Below are 19,439 nucleotides of genomic sequence, written 5' to 3'. Positions count from 1 at the left end.
TTATATATGTCTCCGTTATCCATAGGTTTATCTATAACCCATAAAGTAGGCAGGCACGGAGCTATTTCTCAGCGTGTGTTTATTATAGCCGGCACATTAATACACTGACACACAACATCCGGATTCCCATCATGCATTGCTTCAAAACTATGGCAAGTAGTAACGTTCAAAAACATAACAGAGACGAAGCAGAAGAACGAAGAAGAGACATGGCGACGACGAGTAAGAAGAAGAAGTACGCTTGCAAGTTCCAAAATGATTGAAAAAAATAATTTCAGTTACTCCAGGACAGCTCGAAGTGGAAGGGGTATACTGCCTGCAAATTTTGTAGATCAGACTTCTCCATTGAACACGGTGGCCGACCCCCACCCCTGTCTCCCGAATTCGGAGGTCTCAAGGTTGGCAAGTATGTTTTGGAGTCTGGCTATGTTGTGACGTCACAGCGAGGTGGACGTATTTATTTAGACATCAAGTAAAGTTCTCAGCCAAAACTTCATTAATAAAGACTATGAATCTTTTGCTTCTGAAAATTAACCTAGCAGTCATTTTCCATAACATAAATGTGTTTTAGAGTAATGGGTAGATAACTAATTGTACTTGCAATGCCCCCCCTTTTCCAATGCCATATTATATATGCCACCCCATATACTGTCTCAAAGTGTTATATACCACCACATATTATATATGCCACCCCCTCGTGGTGTGAAGGCATCTCCAGAACTGGAGCCCATTTCATAGACAGTGTGGATTAAGGTATGTAAAACTGTTGTTTTGACCAATTTATGTAATCAAGTTAGCGTCATTAACATTAGCAAAAATGCTAGAACGTTTACAAGTGTCTGTGTTAGTATAATTAACATACAATGCCAGTCTTTTTGGATTGTGTCAGTTTCGTAAATTCACCAAAACGTCATCGTAGAGTTATTGAGTCTGCTTAGCTTCAACAGCTAGTGGGTCCATGACGGTGACTTCTGTTTTGTTTTACCAGCCGTTCTTTGTGAAAGAACTAAAGTACTGTATGTAAATAAATATTCACAAAATCTTTTGTACCAGTATCCGCTGCTTGTAGTCCGGTGTGGCTAATATTTGTAAACATATTTATTTATTCTAAAATTTGGCATGTGCGGCTTAAATACCCGTGCACTCTATGGCCCAGAAAATATGTTAAATGCTGGTATTATACTGTATGTGTATATATTGTATCTGCTGAAGTAGTTCTGTTGCACTTGTAAAAAAAAATTTAAAAAATAAAATAAGACCGATACTGACGGACGTCAAAATGCTAAATATTGGCCCGGCCGATAATCGGTCGAGTCAGAATCAGTAAAATAATCGCTGCAAATTACAATCTTCTGTAGAAGTCCATACTTTCCCCAAATTCCCATCATTTGGAAATGTATGCAGACTAGGGTTGTCTTGATACCAATATTTTGGTACCAGTACCGGTACCAAAATGTTTTTTGATACTTTTCTAAATAAAGGGGACCACAAAAAAATGGCATTATTGGGTTTATTTGGACAAAAAATCTTACTGTACATTAAAAATATGTTTCTTATTGCAATCAAGGAACAATTTTGGCCTTAAATAAAATAGTGAACACACTAGACAATTTGTCTTTTAGTAGTAAGTAAACAAACAAAGGCTCCTAATTTGTCTGCTGACATATGCAGTAACATAGTGTGTCATTTCTCATTCTATTATTTTGTCAAAATTATAAAGGACAAGCTGTAAAAATGGACTATTCATCCACTTGTTCATTTATTGTTAATATCTGGATATTTTCTGTTTCAACATGGTTCTATCTACACTTCTGTTAAAATGTAATAATCACTTATTCTTCTGTTGTTTGGATACTTTACATTAGTTTTGGATGATACCACAAATGTAGGTAGCGATCCGATATCAAGTCGTTACAGGATCATACATTGATCATATTCAAAGTCATCATGTGTCCAGGGACATATTTACTGAGTTTAAAAACATAATATGAATTTTTTTTAAAAGGAAAAATATTTTGTGACGATAAAAATATAGATGTAATCATAGTAGTATCGACTAGATACGCTATTGTACTTGGTATCATTACAGTGGATGTCAGGTGTGGATCCACCCATGGCATTTGTTTATATTCAGGCGAGCTAGCTTTTGTTAGCGGTGACGCCGGTGAGCTGTTGTATCCTTCTACGGTGTGTAGTGAAGCATGTTTGGCTATTCGTCGTCCAGCAGGGATACTTGTAAGAAACTCACTTTATTCGTTGCCATGGAGGCGAGGATTAGTGATTTAGGAGTAGCTAAAACACTGCCGACTGCTAGCTAGCTAGCCATGTCTCAACGCACCGCTTCCTGAGGGCATTACAGTGTTATAGTTTCACATTTATTGTCAGTTTTTAGGCCAAAATGCGTACATTCTACCTTTTCTGTCTACACATCTTGTCTGCTTGTGACTACTCCGTGGTTGTGCGCTGCCGAACATGCTCCTCTGCTCGTAAACCCAGCAATGTCATGACGTGACGGCGTGCCGTCCATCCCCGTTAAAAAAAACAAAAAATAAAAACAATTGGGAACCGGTACTTTCAAACGGAGTATAGTACCGTTTTTTATTCATTAGTACCGCGATACTATACTAGTACCGGTATACCGTACAACCCTAATGCAGACTTCCTTGGTTGTATTGCTACAACCCCGACCACTATAATTTGCTCATTATGAGTTCAGGATGTGAGCAAAGAAGAATGGCCTCTGATGATGAAGAAAATCCATTTCACCGTCCTCCATTCGCAAACCTCGCTTGTATTTCAGTGGAAGTCATCTTTAAAAAAATAGATAAATAAATTAAAGGTTGAGAGAAGAGTGGCTGTAGAGGATAAACAAAATGCCTAGAGGGAAAATGGAGTCGGCGTTTCACCATAATGCTGGGCAAGCTGGTAGAGGGAGGGACACAGATGGGGGATGATGGAGGAGAAATGGGATGAGGAGAAGTAAGAAGTAAAGACATTTTGGGAGGTAACGTGAGAAGCGGTTTTTAAATCAACTTTCTTCTTCTCAGCAGCAGCACCCCACGGCTGATAATGAGCTTATTTCAAACCACAAGGTTGCTGTGACCTAACTTAGACCCAGGACTCAACAATCCCATTGACTCACACTCTCCCAAAAAAAACAAAAAAACTCGCTATCGCAGCTATGGTTCATTGCTCTCATCACCGGCTCCATTTTGAAAGCACATGTGCACACGACAAGGTGAAAAAATACTGTGAAATGGTACTCGCGCACACAAGGGAGGATTTTAAAAAAGCCCCCTTATGATACTCTCCGGTCTTTTCAGACAGTCGGCTGAGGTGTTCAATCACGACAAATACCTCACCTTAACAACAATGACTCCGGTAACCTTGGCCATCCATTAGGCTGTCGAAGAACAAAAGCCCTTTCCAGAGGGAGCCATTAGACCAATATAGCTCTGGGAAGGAAAGTTTCCAATGCACCAGATGGGCTGAACTTTCTATTGGGGCTCAAGAGCTGGACAGCATCCGTCCTAAGAGCACCAATGAAGAGGCAGAATTAAACAAAATCTGTGTTTTTTACACTAAGATTGTTGTTTTCGGTTTTGGATCTTTTTAACCCACAATGGCCAGGATGTTGGCCTTATATGTATATATATATATATATATATATATATATATATATATATATATATATATATATATATATATATATATATATATATATATATATATATATATATATATACATACACATATATATACAGTATATATATATATATATATATATATATATATATATATATATATATATATATATATTATATATATATATATATATATACACACACGTATATATAAATACATACACTACCGTTCAAAAGTTTGGGGTCACCCAAACAATTTTGTGGAATAGCCTTCATTTCTAAGAACAAGAATAGACTGTCGAGTTTCAGATGAAAGTTCTCTTTTTTTGGCCATTTTGAGCGTTTAATTGACCCCACAAATGTGATGCTCCAGAAACTCAATCTGCTCAAAGGATGGTCAGTTTTGTAGCTTCTGTAACGAGCTAAACTGTTTTCAGGTGTGTGAACATGATTGCACAAGGGTTTTCTAATCATCAATTAGCCTTCTGAGCCAATGAGCAACACATTGTACCATTAGAACACTGGAGTGATAGTTGCTGGAAATGGGCCTCTATACACCTATGTAGATATTGCACCAAAAAATCAGACATTTGCAGCTAGAATAGTCATTTACCACATTAGCAATGTATAGAGTGTATTTCTTTAAAGTTAAGACTAGTTTAAAGTTATCTTCATTGAAAAGTACAGTGCTTTTCCTTAAAAAATAAGGACATTTCAATGTGACCCCAATCTTTTGAACGGTAGTGTATATATACCTATATATGTATATATACCTATATATGTATATATACATATATATATATATATATATATATATATATATATATTTATACCTCTATAGGTATATATATATATATATATATATATATATATATATATATAATATATATATATATATATATATATATATATATATATAAATATATATATATATATATATATACATATATATATATATATATATATATATATATATACATATATATATATATATATACATATATATGCATGTATATATATATATATATATATATATATATATATATATATATATATATATATATATATACATATATACATACACATATATACATACAGGCAGCACGGTGAAACAGGGGTTAGTGTGTGTGCCTCACAATACAAAGGTCCTGGGTTTGATCCCTGGGCTCGGGGTCTTTCTGTGCGGAGCTTCCATGTTTCCATGCACCTGGGGATAGGTTGATTGGCAACACTAAATGTTCCCTAGTTTGTGAATGTGAATGTTGTCTGTCTATCTGTGTTGGCCCTGCGATGAGGTGGCGACTTGTCCAGGGTGTACCCCGCCTTCCGCCCGAACGCAGTTGAGATAGGCTCCAGCACCCCCCGCAACCCCGAAATGGGACAAGCGGGTAGAAAATGGATGGATGGATATATACATACATGAATACATACACACACACATATATACATATATATATATATATATATATATATATATATATATATATATATATATATATATATATATATATATATATGTACAGTTGTTGTCATTAGTTTACATACCCTGGGAGAATTTATGATTTCTTGGCCATTCTTCAGAGAATATGAATGATAATACAAAAACCTTTCTTCCACTCATGCTTAATGGTTGTGTGAAGCTATTTATTGGCAAACAACTGTGTTTACTCTTTTTAAATCAAAATGACAAAAGAAAGTACCAAAATGACCCTCATCAAAAGTGTACATACCCCAGTGACTTTGATCTGATAACATGCACAAAAGTTGACATAAACAGGTTGAATGGCTAATCAAGGTTCCAATCCTCACCTGTGACCTTTTTGTTTGTAATTAATGTGTGTGTATAAAGGTCAGTGAGTTTCTGGGCTTCTGACCGACCATTGCATCTTTCATCCAGTGCTGCACAGATGTTTCTGGATTCTGAGTCATGGGAAGGCAAAATAATGTCAAAGGATCTGCGAGAAAAGGGTAATTAAAACTGCATTAACAGGAAAGGGGTATAAAAAGATATCCAAGGAATTGAGAATGCCAATCAGCAGTGTTAGAACGCTGATTAAGAGTGGAAAATGAGGGATTCAGGTAGACCAGCAAAGATTTCAGTTACAACTGCCAGGAAAATTGTTCGAGATGCAAAGAAAAATCCACAAATAACTTCAGCTGAAATACAGGACTAACTAAAAAATTGTGGTGTGGCTGTTTCATGATGCACAATAAGGAGGCACTTGAAGAAAAATGGGATGCATGGTTGAGTCGCCAGAAGAAAGCCATCACTCCAAATTACTTTGTTCCAGAAGTTTTGAGGCTTGTCTCTGTGCTGTTTGGCGTAATGTAAGCGGGATACTTTGTGACATTTGCGCAGAAATGTCTTTCTTCTGGCGACTCGACCACGATACTAATTAATCATATTCGGTACTATACCGCCTCTAAAAAGTACTTCACTTTAGGCTTTGTAAGGTCATGTTACCGCTAAACTAAACAAACTTGATGCTAATGCACCTTTTTGTTGTTACTTGTTAGTAAAATAATGTCAGCTACACTGCAAACTATTTGCCAATTGCCAAGATTAAAAATGTAATTTCTACAAATTTCCCTAGTTTTAAAGGCTCTCTTCTGATTTTACGTCATTGACTTTAAATCATAATCTTAATTATAGCATGAATAATTATATTTTGTGTATTCTTGTTTAAAAATGTTAACATTGAGAAAATAACTGCTCAAATAAGATATTTTGGTTTTCCCCACATATAAACTCGTATTTAAAGATTCAGCAACATCCTGAAGATGTTTAATTTAAGAATTGCAAGTTGAATAATGCTTGTTTTCAGAATGAAAGTTTGTAGATATACAAATCTTAATTCAAAATGTCTTAAGTGAAATGAACTACCTGGATGGACAGATCATTTTATTAGTTTTTGTATTTATTTGTTTTACTAAATTCTAGTCTTTTTATCTTATATTTGTTACGGCTCAGACTCCTGCCAACGCCTCTCTTCCGTCTGTGCGCTCCAGTGAGCGCACCTCGGGACACGCCCACGGGTGCGCACAGCCAGGAGCGCGCCGTGCGCGTCTCCGCCCCGCGGCAGCCGCCACCTGCAAACGATCACCGGCATTCTGCACACCTGCACTTAATGAAGGACCTGCCTTCATAAGCTCGCAGAACCTGCCAGGCGGCGCCGGAGTATAGTCTTCTTTACCCTTGTAAGCATCCTGTATCTGGCTTCCATCCCGCGAACTCGCTCTTTCCCTGTGACTTCCATGTTTCCGTTGTTCTTATGTTCTTGTTGTCTTCCCGCAGCGCTTCCCGTGTTCCCCTGTGTCTGTGATACCTTGTTGTTCCCCTGCCCCCCCGGACTGCCTTTTGGATTCTCGACCTCCCGCTTGGACTTCCTTCTCTGACGCTTCTCTCTCGCCCCGGATCACCTGCCTGTCCCTGGACTTCCTCTTCTCTCGTGCAACACTTGGTAACACACACTTCAGCTAATCTGCACACATAGTCACTCTCATACACTCTTGGATTTTGTCACACTCCATTCTAGTGTATTAGTATTGTTAATTATTATTATTATTATATATATATATATATATATGTATGTCACTATATATATAATAAATAATTGTACATACTGCCATCTAGTGTCTGTCGCCGTCACCTCCCCTTTAGTTGAAACATAACAGTATACTCCGGCCAATTGATTAGGGACCTGACGGCCCAGTGACTTTAGCCCCGCCCCAGTGACATTAGCCCCGCCCCAGTGACTTTTTTTTTTCTCTCTTCTATTTTTGCCCGAATCACCATGGCTTTTTCTTTTTTTCGCTCCACACCGGAGGAGTTGTCATGTCCTGCCAAACTTTCATGGAAAGGCATGTTTAGCAGTGATGTGAGCAAGGAGGAATTTTCTCATCGCCTGGACACCCTCCTCCCACCCTTAAAGACTGTTCCTCAGCCAGCAGGAAGCGTCTGGCATCCGCTTTCGGAGGGGGGGGATAGTACTGGTGGCTGTGCTGGTGTGATGGCGCAGCTGCAACCAGACAGGCTTCCCCCTGCCAGACTAATTCCACCTGTCTTCCGCTTTTCCCAGCCGCAGCCACCAGTCCCCTGGCTAGCCTCTGAGCTGGCACCAGCCGCCAGGCTAGCCGCCGAGCTAGCATCAGGCCCTCGGCTAGTGTCCGAGCTAGCACCAGTCCCTCGGCTAGCGTCCGAACTAGCACCAGTCCCTCGGCTAGCGTCCGAGCTAGCACCAGTCCCTCGGCTAGCGTCCGAGCTAGCACCAGCCCCTCGGCTAGCGTCCGAGCTAGCACCAGCCCCTCGGCTAGAATCCGAGCTAGCACCAGCCCCTCGGCTAAGGTCCGAGCTAGCACCAGCCCCTCGACTAGCCCCCGAGCTAGCACCAGCCCCTCGGCTAGCCCCCGAGCTAGCACCAGCCCCTCGGCTAGCCCCCGAGCTAGCACTAGCCTCCGAGCTAGCACCAATCCCCAGGATATCCCCTGTGTCTCCACCAGCTCCCAGGCTGGCCCCGACCTTCGCCCCTCGGCCAGCAGCGCCGACCTTCGCCCCTCGGCCGGCAGCGCCGACCTCTGCAGCGCCAACCTCTGCACCTCGTCCAGCAGCGCCGACCTCTGCACCTCGGCCTGCAGCGCCGGCTTCAGCACCTCGGCCAGCTCCTCAGCTGCCCTCCTCGTCTCCGGCTATGACGTCTGCCGCTGCCACGCCGCCGATGACGTCTGCCGCTGCCACGCCGCCGATGACGTCATCCTCTTCGCCTCAGACGTCTCCTTCTTATTTCCGGCGAGACGCACCATGGCGCCGCTCGCGTCCGCCTTTCCGACGGCCAAGATGGTGGCCGTACCTTGGTCGCCCGCCTCGCCGGCCTCAGAGGCATACTACTCGCCGCCGCCGCCACCAGACTCGTCCCCGGTGGATTCGGGGACATTTGGGCCGGCGACCCACCACCAGTTCACCCCTCCGCCCACCCTTGACTTTTGTTCCTGTGTCTTTGTTGGTGGTACGACCAGTAGGACATCTGGAAGCTGTCCATAAGGAGGGGGGTACTGTTACGGCTCAGACTCCTGCCAACGCCTCTCTTCCGTCTGTGCGCTCCAGTGAGCGCACCTCGGGACACGCCCACGGGTGCACACAGCCAGGAGCGCGCCGTGCGCGTCTCCGCCCCGCGGCAGCCGCCAGCTGCAAACGATCCCCGGCATTCTGCACACCTGCACTTAATGAAGGACCTGCCTTCATAAGCTCGCAGAACCTGCCAGGCGGCGCCGGAGTATAGTCTTCTTTACCCTTGTAAGCATCCTGTATCTGGCTTCCATCCCGCGAACTCGCTCTTTCCCTGTGACTTCCATGTTTCCGTTGTTCTTATGTTCTTGTTGTCTTCCCGCAGCGCTTCCCGTGTTCCCCTGTGTCTGTGATACCTTGTTGTTCCCCTGCCCCCCGGACTGCCTTTTGGATTCTCGACCTCCCGCTTGGACTTCCTTCTCTGACGCTTCTCTCTCACCTGCCTGTCCCTGGACTTCCTCTTCTCTCGTGCAACACTTGGTAACACACACTTCAGCTAATCTGCACACATAGTCACTCTCATACACTCTTGGATTTTGTCACACTCCATTCTAGTTTATTAGTATTGTTAATTATTATTATTATTATATATATATATATATGTATGTCACTATATATATAATAAATAATTGTACATACTGCCATCTAGTGTCTGTCGCCGTCACCTCCCCTTTAGTTGAAACATAACAATATTTTGTTAGATCTTTTATTTGCATTGTACTAACTAAAACAGGGGTGTCAAACTCAAATACAGAGTGGGCCAAAATTTAAAACTGAACAAAGCCGCGGGCCAAGGTTGAACAAATTAACCTTTTAATAGGGACCCAAACAAGTTTTGCATTGAATATTGAACAAGCAAGGCTTATATAACTTTATAGTGACATGCAAAATTGAGTTTCAAATAATAATAATAATAATAATAATAATAATAAAAAATATCAATGGCATATCAAATAAAATTTAAATAAAAAATGCCTCTTTTCTATTTGCAGCCTTCTGAGGTAAATATCAACATTAACTTTTTCCACAGGCTAATAAATTTGAAAATAAAATAACAATGAATAAACCAACCATTCAGGACTTTAAACTGCTCAGTTTGCAACACACTGATCTAATCTGATGTGCCCAAGCTAGTTCATTAATGTCGGGGCTCAGGCTTTGAGCTGAGGCAACCTTCATTATCGAACGAAAGTGTTCATCAGTCATTATATCTCGCAGTCCACCCGGACCACAGTCTTGGGGGCGTGCCTTAAAGGCACTCCCTTTAACGTCCTCTACGAGCTGTCGTCACGTCCGCTTTTCATCTATTCTAACAACGTGCCGGCCCAGTCACAAGATATGTGCGGCTTCTGTATGCACACACAAGTGAATGCAATGCATACTTCATCAACAGCGATACAGGTTACACTGAGGGTGACCGTATGAACAACTTTAACACTGTTAGAAATATACGCCACACTGTGGATCCACACCAAACAAGAATAACAAACACATTTTGGGAGAACATCCGCACCGTAACACAACATAAACACAACAGAACAAATACCCAGAACCTTTTGTAGCACTAACTTCCGGGACGCTACAAAATACACCCCCCGCTACCACCAAACCCCCCCCTCGCCACACACACCTTGTAGCGTCCCGGAAGAGTTAGTGCTGCAAAGGGTTCTGGGTATTTGTTCTGTTGCGTTTATGTTGTGTTACGGTGCGGATGTTCTACCGAAATGTGTTTGTCATTCTTGTTTGGTGTGGATTCACAGTGTGGCGCATATTTATAACAGTGTTAAAGTTGTTTATACGTCTACCCTCAGTGTAACCTGTATCGCTGTTGATCAAGTATGCATTGCATTCACGTGTGTGTGCGTACAGAAGCCGCACATATCTTGTGACTGGGCCGGCACGTTGTTAGAATGGATGAAAAGCGGACGTGACGATTTTCGGGAGGGGCACTGAAATTTGGGTTGGCAAGTATGAGAATTAGCGGTGAATGCGGTGTTACCGCGGCACCGCCGCTGTATATAATCGGCGGGCCAGCTCTAGTGTTAATTTGATATCGCCTCAAAGGCTAAGTGAAATTACAAGGCGGGCCAACTTTGGCCCGCGGGCCAGAGTTTGACACCCATGAACTAAAATGTTGGGTGTATTTGGCTTTTTCTTTATGTCCTCCTTTTTAAAAGTTTTTTTTTTTTTTTTGCCAAAACATTTTGGTTCTAGCTGATGCCTTTTTAAACCCATTGTTTCAATAAGTGTTCATGTTTATTTCTTTTTATCAAATAGTTAAACAAATATTTAGAGAATAAACTGAGTTGAGAGTGGAAATAAATCGCACATCAAGTAAGAGGTTCAATTAATAGTGATTTTGATTTTTGTCAAAATTGCCCAGCCCCTTTTTAGAGGTGAACTTGATTTGACATAATAAGCCCTTTCATACAAGGTCGGTGCTACATTGAGTTGGTGATGAACTCTGGAAATTTCAGCTTTTAAGCACGACAGCAGCATCCAATTGCGCCCACCTGTAAGACTGTCTGAATAAATGAGCTGCCAAATTGCAGGGAACAAGTCACTTTTATCCTGCACGGTGCTAAAGCATATAAATGTGACTTGCTCTCCACTGACAATTTAAAAAAAAAAGGGGTATGATTTCGAAACCATTTTTGGTCACTTTTTTGGAGGAAAGCCTGAACATGCGGTGTTTACTGGTGTGTGACCACAAGTTCTCTCAGGCTGTGTGTGACTGATGACTGATGAGATCTCATTTATTGGGAGTGTTTGCCCTGATGTGAAGACTGATAAGATTTAAGACACAGAAAAAAAGTGTCAGAAATCTCTCAGCTGGAGATGTGAATTTACATCTATTATGTATAAGCTAAGCGGGCTGAGCTTGCTAGCAAGCCATCCCTGATGTTCAGTTAGCGCTGAGGATGTGTCACCTGTCTCTTCCTGTCCCGAATGGTTTCCCTGTGACTAACACTACAGCTGTACCTTCTGGCAATACAGTGTGTGTGTGTGTGTGTGTGTGTGTGTGTGTGTGTGTGTGTGTGTGTGTGTGTGTGTGTGTGTGTGTGTGTGTGTGTGTGTGTGTGTGTGTGTGTGTGTGTGTGTGTGTGTGTGTGTGTGTATGCATGAGAAAGAGAGAGAGCTGAAGTTTAACACCATGTGATTGTGAATGACAAGTTGCAGAATAACAGAACCATGTGGAAGCAGCAGTTCCGTTTTGTTGGCTCTGCACTCTGGAGTCCAATTCCCAGCACACCTTGCTTGGACATGTGTCTGTGCAGCTTTTAGTTAAGGAAAGTTATTCCAAATCCACTGGTCTGAACGTCAAACTGTAATAGGGCATTATAATAAAGTGCAAGAAAGTAGAGCAAAGTGCAGGATGAAGTACTTCTTGAAAACTGTGCGCATCGCAGATATGCTCTCTTGTCACGTACTGGAGCCATGAAAAGGTGACAGGAAAGGGGAGAACAACCAAAATGGCAACTGTCATGTTAAACATTTCCCTCTGTGATGGAAAGGATGACAGCGGAATGGGCAATTACTTCTCATTTCCTTGCACTCCAGCAGAAAATTGTGCTTTAGAGTCGAGACAATAGTGGAATTCTAATTTTGTACCGCACGACAATGATAGATATCACACGTATACTAGTATAATAGCCACATTTTCTACACCACGAGTGTCCAACTAACAACCCGTGGGACCATTTGAAAATCAACGTGCATCCAGCCCGCAAGGCACATTTCAGCCAATAGTAACCTTAACTAGCGGTAACTTTAGCTTTATCACCCCATTCACTTCGTACGTATATACAGTCGTGGTCAAAAGTTTACATACACTTGTAAAGAACATTATGTCATGGCTGTCTTGAGTTTCCAATAATTTCTACAACTCTTATTTTTTTGTGATAGAGTGATTGGAGCACATACTTGTTGGTCACAAAAAACATTCATGAAGTTTGGTTCCTTTATGAATTTATTATGGATTTAATGAAAATGTGACCAAATCTGCTGGATCAAAAGTATACATACAGCAATGTTAATATTTGGTTACATGTCCCTTGGCAAGTTTCACTGCAATAAGGCGCTTTTGGTAGCCATCCACAAGCTTCTGGTTGAATTTTTGACCACTCCGCTTGACAAAATTGGTGCAGTTCAGCTAAATGTGTTGGTTATCTGTCATGGACTTGTTCCTTCAGCATTGTCCACATGTTTAAGTCAGGACTTTGGAAAAGCCATTTAAAACCTTAATTCTAGCCTGATTTAGCCATTCCTTTACCACTTTTGACGTGTGTTTGGGGTCATTGTCCTGTTGGAACACCCAACTGCGCCCAAGACCCAACCTCCGGGCTGATGATTTTAGGTTGTCCTTGAGAATTTGGAGGTAATCCTCCTTTTTCATTGTCCAATTTACTCTCTGTAAAGCACCAGTTCCATTGGCAGCAAAACAGGCCCAGAGCATAATACTACCACCACCATGCTTGACGGTAGGACTGGTGTTACTGGGATTAAAGGCCTCACCTTTTCTCCTCCAAACATATTGCTGGGTATTGTGGCAAAACAGCTACATTTTTGTTTTTTTCTTTGGTCAGATGACCACAGAACTTTCCTCCAGAAGGTCTTATCTTTGTCCATGTGATGTCCGATGAAACAAAAATTGAGCTGTTTGGCCACAATACCCAGCAATAGGATTGGAGGAGAAAAGTTGCAATAATTTAACCACATGACTAAAATCGACACTACTTAAACTATTAAACTCAATCTGTTAAGTGTATCATGATCAGTCCGATATCAGCAAAACAAAACTGGTATCGTCTTATATCGGCCTGCATTTAAAATCGGTGATACAACCTGCAATACTACTGTTTACTTGTGCAAAGCTGGACAGCCAGTTAACATCTGAATGTTCTCCAATAAGCATGCAAGGTTGGTCTTTTCTTGTATTTTAGTGATGTCGTTAAAAAAGGTAAAATGCTATAGGCTACTAGAAGCCAGCAGCTACACAATAGCACACAAGTTAGACATACCATATTTGTAAGGCCGGCATGGCTCAATGGGTAGATTGGCCATCTTGTGACCGTAGGGTTACCGGTTCGATCCTGGTTTGGAGAGCTCATGTTGTCCCTTAGCAAGAAGCGGAACTCTTAACCACTCCTGATTGGTTGTGGTTGGCTCCTTGCATGTGTGTGTGTGTGAATGGGCGAATGTGATGTATACTATGGCTATCATTCCAGGTATAGTAAAGCACTTTATAAATACAGACCATTTACCATTTAAACCTAATAAGTGTCCTTAGTTAAACAATATTGCAGTCTATAAAACACATTTGACAATATAAACAAGTCAAAAATTATTACGTTTGCATATTTGCACGTACAAAGTCTCCGAGGCAAAAGTGTATGAGAACAAGCTTGCATCATTCAATTTACTGTCATGAGCTTAACTTTATGAATTGTGTGACCACTAGGTGTTGCCAAAAAACAAATTATCACTCTATCAACTTACTAGTACAAAATAAATCCATTCCAGTTGATTAGTGTTGTTCATTCCTACCATTGTTATCCACTTGAGTAGTCTCACTTGATCAATCCTTTTCTAACATTCCACACTACAAAATAATAAAGGTATGTAATATGATTTGTGCTGATCTGGTTAATATTGGCATCAAGGCTACAATATCGGAAGTGAAAAAGTTGTATTGGATTCGGCACACCCCTACTTTTGTACAATATTACACATTAAAGATGCACGATAACGCTTGCAAAAGTGATTACTAAAACGACAACATGGCATGCTCAGAACATGCACAGTAATGTTCCCTTCTAAGGTGCGCGCCAGGGCAATTGTACAATGCTCCCGTGTCCTCCGCGCACGGATAATCAATGCGCAAAAAATCTGAATCCGAAATCCAACCCAAACTTTAAACAAAGTAAACACAATTTATTCTGCCCCAATGGTAAACAGTAAATTGTCTGTATTTATATCGGGCTTTACTGTACCTGGATTGATATCCAAAGCGCTTTACAATTTGGCAATGCATCTCTGTGACTGACAGGTGACAACAAGAGGTCACAACAGATAAAGCAATGACAACGTCTGCCGAGACATTTTAAGGAGGAGATGGAGGCTGCATCAACAATAACTTAATTGAGTAAAACTAATTACTGTCAGCATAACAGGCCACTTCCTGTCGTAATCACACCAACACAAATATATATACATGTTGTATTGACAGCAGCCGCTCTCTTTCATTTGCGCCAAAAGACGCACACACTCGGCTCAGCCAGTGATGTGTTCACGGCCAAAAAAAACGTTGGACAACTCCAACACCACACAAAAACTGTGACTGCCAGGTCGTTACACTGTGATGCGGTTCACACGCAACCTATCGATGTCATTAACGGCGTGTTATGCGTACGTGTTGCTATTTTGCAGGTTAGTTTATAACAGCAGAGTTAAATGCTGCATGCAAACTCTTATTTTGGCAAAGCAAAAGGGCAAAGTACGGCCACATTTCTCATTCAGATTTGTGATTATTCTAGTGCCATGTATTAAGAATGTTAATGTATGCATATTCATCAAAATTGTTGTTACTAGATTACATAAATGCTAATAAAAACGCTGTAATGATAAACTTTGCAGACAAACAGTTGTACACTTTATCCAATGCTTGTGCTACAGCACACATATGATTGTTCAAAATGGGGTATGTTTTAAGGTGAACTAAATGTGTTATCTGAAAGAGGTATATGTCTGAAATTCTTCCACAACAGATCCCCCTGCCCATACATTCAACATTAGTAAATAATATAATGGAAATGGCTGCTGTTGTTTGATTATTATAATAAAACATTGAACTTGCTATGTCAGCTTTGGGACATGTGTGATGTTGGTGTTGGTGTGGCGACAGTGTGCCAGTCTGATGTTGAATGATACCCTCCTTTAAGGCAACACTTGCCTTGACCTTCAAAAGTTAAAATTTGAGGCCTTTGTTTGTATTTGTGTTCCCCTTTTACTCTTAGGTAAGCTATTTTGTAAACAAAACATTATTAAAACATTCAAATATCACAAAAAATGACATAGCAGAAGCTGCACCGTTAAAATTGCAAGTCAAGTCGAGGTTGGACATAGACTTGTAACCTGGAACTTGTATTGTAATTTTCCGGACAATAAGCCGCTACTTTTTTCCCATGCTGTGAACAATGTGCGTTATCCAATGCTGCGTTTCTTTTATGGATTTTTCCGGGTTCGCAAGCTTCACATGCCGCCAATGAAATTAGCCGTGTCACATCAGACCAATGAAAATGCCACAAACAGGTCACGGTGGACGAATTAAATTGTTTACATTAACAGAAAGACTTTGACCATTTATATGAAACAAAAATTCTTAAGGGACCAAAATGGCTTAGACATGAGTGTTTGATCCGACTGCCAAGTTGACACATTTTTTTCTTTACCTGATAGACGTGGTAGGCATTAGCGGCTCGGCCCTGCAGGAACACAGAAGGGATCCACACGTTGATGAGTGCCCGATGAGCCCTTTAGTATGACACAAATAACATCATCTTCACTGCTATGGCCGATTATGTTCATCTTCATAATCATCATTATCATCATCCACTCTTGACTAGAACACTGAGTGAGCTCCAGCAAGTGGGAAATGTCACAGGAACATGAATGGAAGCATGCTGGGTTGAAGAAAGAGCTCTTTGAGCTATGGCGGGAGAAAGAGATTAGTGTTCTCTTTCGCTTTCTCTCAAAGAAGGGCTAGAAACCATGATCATCGTCATTTGAGCAGATGTTCAAAACGGACCCAGCAAGCCTCACCACGAATCCATAGAAGTGCGTGATTTGTATAATTCAGTCATGTCATCTGTGTCTTGTTACTTTCTCGTCCTAAAGTACTTTTTGGGCATTACACTGCCATGCAGTTGGACCCTTGTCCCAACACCAAATAATTAATTCATAAAATATTCATTATAATGTCCCTTTCCACATAGGACTTTAAATATTGCGGCATCACCACATTGCAGATTTTTGGGGGATATTTTTTAAAAGCATATTCTACAAATTGTTGGTCCTTGTTTAGGCATTTTAAGCAAAAGAATGATAAAATAAACCAAAAATATAAATACTACAGTGAGGCATGGCCAGTGAATCAGGCAGCATTGCTATATTGAATTAAACGAGTGTAAAGGTGACTAAATGGTGTTATTTCATGCCCAAAGGGCTCTCATAATGTTGAAAAACGTATTAAGAAGATCTTAAACATGTTCTTTATGATTTAGCTATACAAATATTTGATTTATAATTAATAATTCCTACGTCGCAGGAATTCAATTATTGGGGTCATGTCCGGAGGGATCACCCTTCCTTATTATTTTGTACTACAAATTGGTAAGATGGGAACATATTTGAACACAGAAAGTGGACAAACTTTCAGTAATTGCTGGGATAAGCAGAAGCAATAAATAAGCGTTGCTTCTCTCTACTACTTCCAGACATGTTTGTGGGTACACATGCAATGTTCTTTAAATGTAACTTCAATGTAACATGGTCCAAATAAACTAAATGGTGACTATTACCATTACTAGTTAAAAAAAGAGTGTATAGACATTTATTTGACGTTCGCAAGGTTGTTTTGTAAATGTTGCACAAACTAAGTGCTTTGTTAAAGCTGGGGTACTTGAATCTTGTGTCACAAAGCAGAATTCAAACTGTAAATCCCGCCCCTCACTCTGCGCACCTCATTGATAGTCCCTCCCAGTCTCCTCCTCTCTGGAAGTGCACAAGAGCTGTACGTGCACACGCATAGGTTGTTGACAGTCTGAAGTTGCATCGAAGGATCCCCTGGTTCGTATTTTCTTGCTTACTATATGTAACACATGTTGCCACGCAAAAGGATACACACAAAATATAGGACAAATGAACATTAGATTACCTGTCTAGGAGGAAAACAGCCAATATTAGTACAAAAATAGCCTGCAATGCACTCCATCTTGAATACGCCGAACCAATATGTATTCGAGTTTTTTCTCTTCTTTGTTTTTTTTTAGACATACAGCGTCCTTCTTTTCTTCCTCTGATTTCCTCTTTTAGGTTTTTGTTATCAGTATATACTGTAAAGGCAAGTGGAGGTATCTTTCCAGGTGGGTGTACGGCAGCCATGCTTTACTGAAAACAAGTTTGCACCGTGTACACGCTTCACTATATATCATGTCAGCCAATGAGGAGGCTCCTTAAAGGGCTTTGCTCAACCCTCCTTTCTCTGAATCCTATGATTGGATCTGGAGGGGTTGACCACCACGAAGACAAATTAATTTGTCTTCCGGGGTTTTTTTACTAAAATACTTTTTAAAAAGCACAGACAGAACGCAGACATACATTTTTTCAGAAATCATTACTGCTACGATATATTGTATGATGTATATATATATTTTTAGTTAAAGAATATAACTTAGGTATCTCAGCTTTAATATAACTGCATAGACCAGAAGTAAGGAATTCTTACGTTTCAAAATCAGAGAGGCTGGGGTCGTCTGACGTCTGGCTTAAATCGCCTGGAATCTGGGTATATAAAAACAGACAAAAAGTAAATGAATGATTATGCATTTCCATGGGTTGTGAGGTTCATACATGCACCTGTGACCAGCTGGAATCAATGTTTACTCACTGCATTTAACATCTGGAACATTTATGTTATGAGTGAACTGTGTGAGCTCTTGTTGTTATCCTAATCTGACGACCCCCTATGCAATTGTGAACGTGTGTGTGCATGCGTTAGGGATGGAATGGTTCGGATCTCGTCACAGTTTTGTGGTCACAATTTTGTGGTCACAGTTTTAGGTTTAGTTTGGTGTACATTGTTGTTCTTTTTAATACCATATATTGGTATTAAAAGCCCTTTGAGACACTTGTGATTTAGGGCTATATAAATAAACATTGATTGATTGATTGATTGATATTCCAATAATCTACCATTATCATTTATTAGTTGTGGTTCTTTCAAAAACATCTTGTAAAATGTAACTTTAAATGGCTCCTAAAGGTGCGTTCAAACAATGCCGGTTTGGCAATTTGCAGTGCGCCGCCAAAGACCGTGTTAATACCGAACAAAAAACTGTGTCATCCTTCACTCATGCGCCATAAACCCCGAAAACCGTGGGGAGTCGGGGACCCGACAAAAAAAATAAACATGTTAAACTTTTCGTGGTGGTCTCAGCGGTTCGAAATGGGCCGTATTAAAAACATCTTTCTCCGTGTATCAAACGGCAGCCTCTGTTTTTGCATCACAAAATCGCCTTCTGCCCGAATGCAGCTGGGATAAGCTCCAGCACCCCAAAAGGGACAAGCGATGGAAAATGGGTGGATGGAAAATTTGTTCAATTTTCCTGCTTGAAATTCACAATGTTAACACGGTAACTACACGGGGATGGCAGAGTTAAACACAAAAGCATTACGGGCTCATCAGAGAGCTACATGGAGGCACGGCGGTTGGTGCGGAGCAGATGGTGGAGGACTCCACCGCCTTTTGGGGAAATACTTAGTACTAATGCGCCGATGTTAAAAAACTTGTTGGAGAAGACTTTCCGCCATCATTGAGACACTGTTCATGGCGGTTTTGAATACAGCATGGCCCACCATCCAAACTGGCAACGTGTGAATGGCCCTTAAAGCTCTGACTGTAAAATTAATTGTACAATTTTTATACCCACATAATCTATCACTAACATAAAGTG

At 40.8% G+C, this 19,439-nt stretch overlaps 1 protein-coding gene across 1 annotated transcript in view; it reads right to left on the bottom strand.

The window, feature by feature from the left end:
* Positions 1 to 19,439, bottom strand: part of snx29 (sorting nexin 29) — a 344,206-nt gene that overhangs the window by 84,416 nt on the left and 240,351 nt on the right. Inside the window, exons 17-18 of the mRNA XM_062056216.1 lie at positions 18,212 to 18,267; positions 16,158 to 16,239 (exon numbers count right to left, since the gene is read on the bottom strand). Coding sequence (XP_061912200.1) covers positions 16,158 to 16,239; positions 18,212 to 18,267 — 138 coding nt within the window. The remainder of the gene's footprint in view (positions 1 to 16,157; positions 16,240 to 18,211; positions 18,268 to 19,439) is intronic.

The sequence above is a fragment of the Entelurus aequoreus genome, linkage group LG08 (assembly GCF_033978785.1).
Source record: "Entelurus aequoreus isolate RoL-2023_Sb linkage group LG08, RoL_Eaeq_v1.1, whole genome shotgun sequence".
NCBI lineage: Eukaryota > Metazoa > Chordata > Actinopteri > Syngnathiformes > Syngnathidae > Entelurus > Entelurus aequoreus.
The sequence above is the reverse complement of the archived record's forward strand: the minus strand, read 5'-3'. Positions and strand labels throughout refer to the sequence as shown.